The following is a 619-nucleotide window of genomic DNA, read 5'->3' as shown; positions in this document are numbered from 1 at the left end:
CCTTTTTTCAGCGGCTTCCGGGAGACACACTTACGTGTCTAAAAATCAAGCAGAGTAAAGTCCGTGGCCTACCAATTTTCCTTCACAGTAGATCAATTTTGCTACCAGAAATTGTTGATGGAAAAAATGTATTCATCAAGGCAAAATTACCAGCATTTTTCAACAAAACTTTATCACTTCTGAAACTAAATAAACATAAGAATCAAGTTGGAGATGTGGATCTCAGAAATCAAAATTAAGTAGTAAATATGAGTAAAAATTAAATTTTTAAATGATTTATTAGTTTACTTTTGTTGTATAATATATGTATATATGCTGTATAGGGTAAAAGAAAGTTTAAAATATATTTATAATCTTTTGATTAACCTTCATAGGGCTATAATTTTTTATTTATGAGGAAGTTATAGTATGCCTTGTGTTTGCCCATGTTATTTCTCTGTTCCATCAACCCTCTTTTCTTTTCTCTCATTTGCTTTATCTCTATCATTCACACTGTCATTTTAGTTCTCATTATCATTCACCTCATTCTAGTCCTTTCATTCTCTTGCCCACTGTCATTCACTTCATTTCTCTTATTCTATGCCTCTCATTCACTCTACTCTTGCATTATATTTCTTTT

At 30.9% G+C, this 619-nt stretch overlaps 1 protein-coding gene across 1 annotated transcript in view; it reads left to right on the top strand.

Annotated features, from left to right (window-relative positions):
• Window positions 1-347, top strand: part of LOC119585232 — an 8,028-nt gene extending 7,681 nt beyond the window's left edge. Inside the window, exon 6 of the mRNA XM_037933892.1 lies at window positions 12-347. Coding sequence (XP_037789820.1) covers window positions 12-239 — 228 coding nt within the window. The 3' untranslated portion in view covers window positions 240-347. The remainder of the gene's footprint in view (window positions 1-11) is intronic.
• Window positions 348-619: the final 272 nt, after the last annotated feature.

Source organism: Penaeus monodon, chromosome 19 (genome assembly GCF_015228065.2).
Source record: "Penaeus monodon isolate SGIC_2016 chromosome 19, NSTDA_Pmon_1, whole genome shotgun sequence".
NCBI classification, from domain to species: Eukaryota; Metazoa; Arthropoda; class Malacostraca; order Decapoda; family Penaeidae; genus Penaeus; species Penaeus monodon.
The sequence above is the reverse complement of the archived record's forward strand: the minus strand, read 5'-3'. Positions and strand labels throughout refer to the sequence as shown.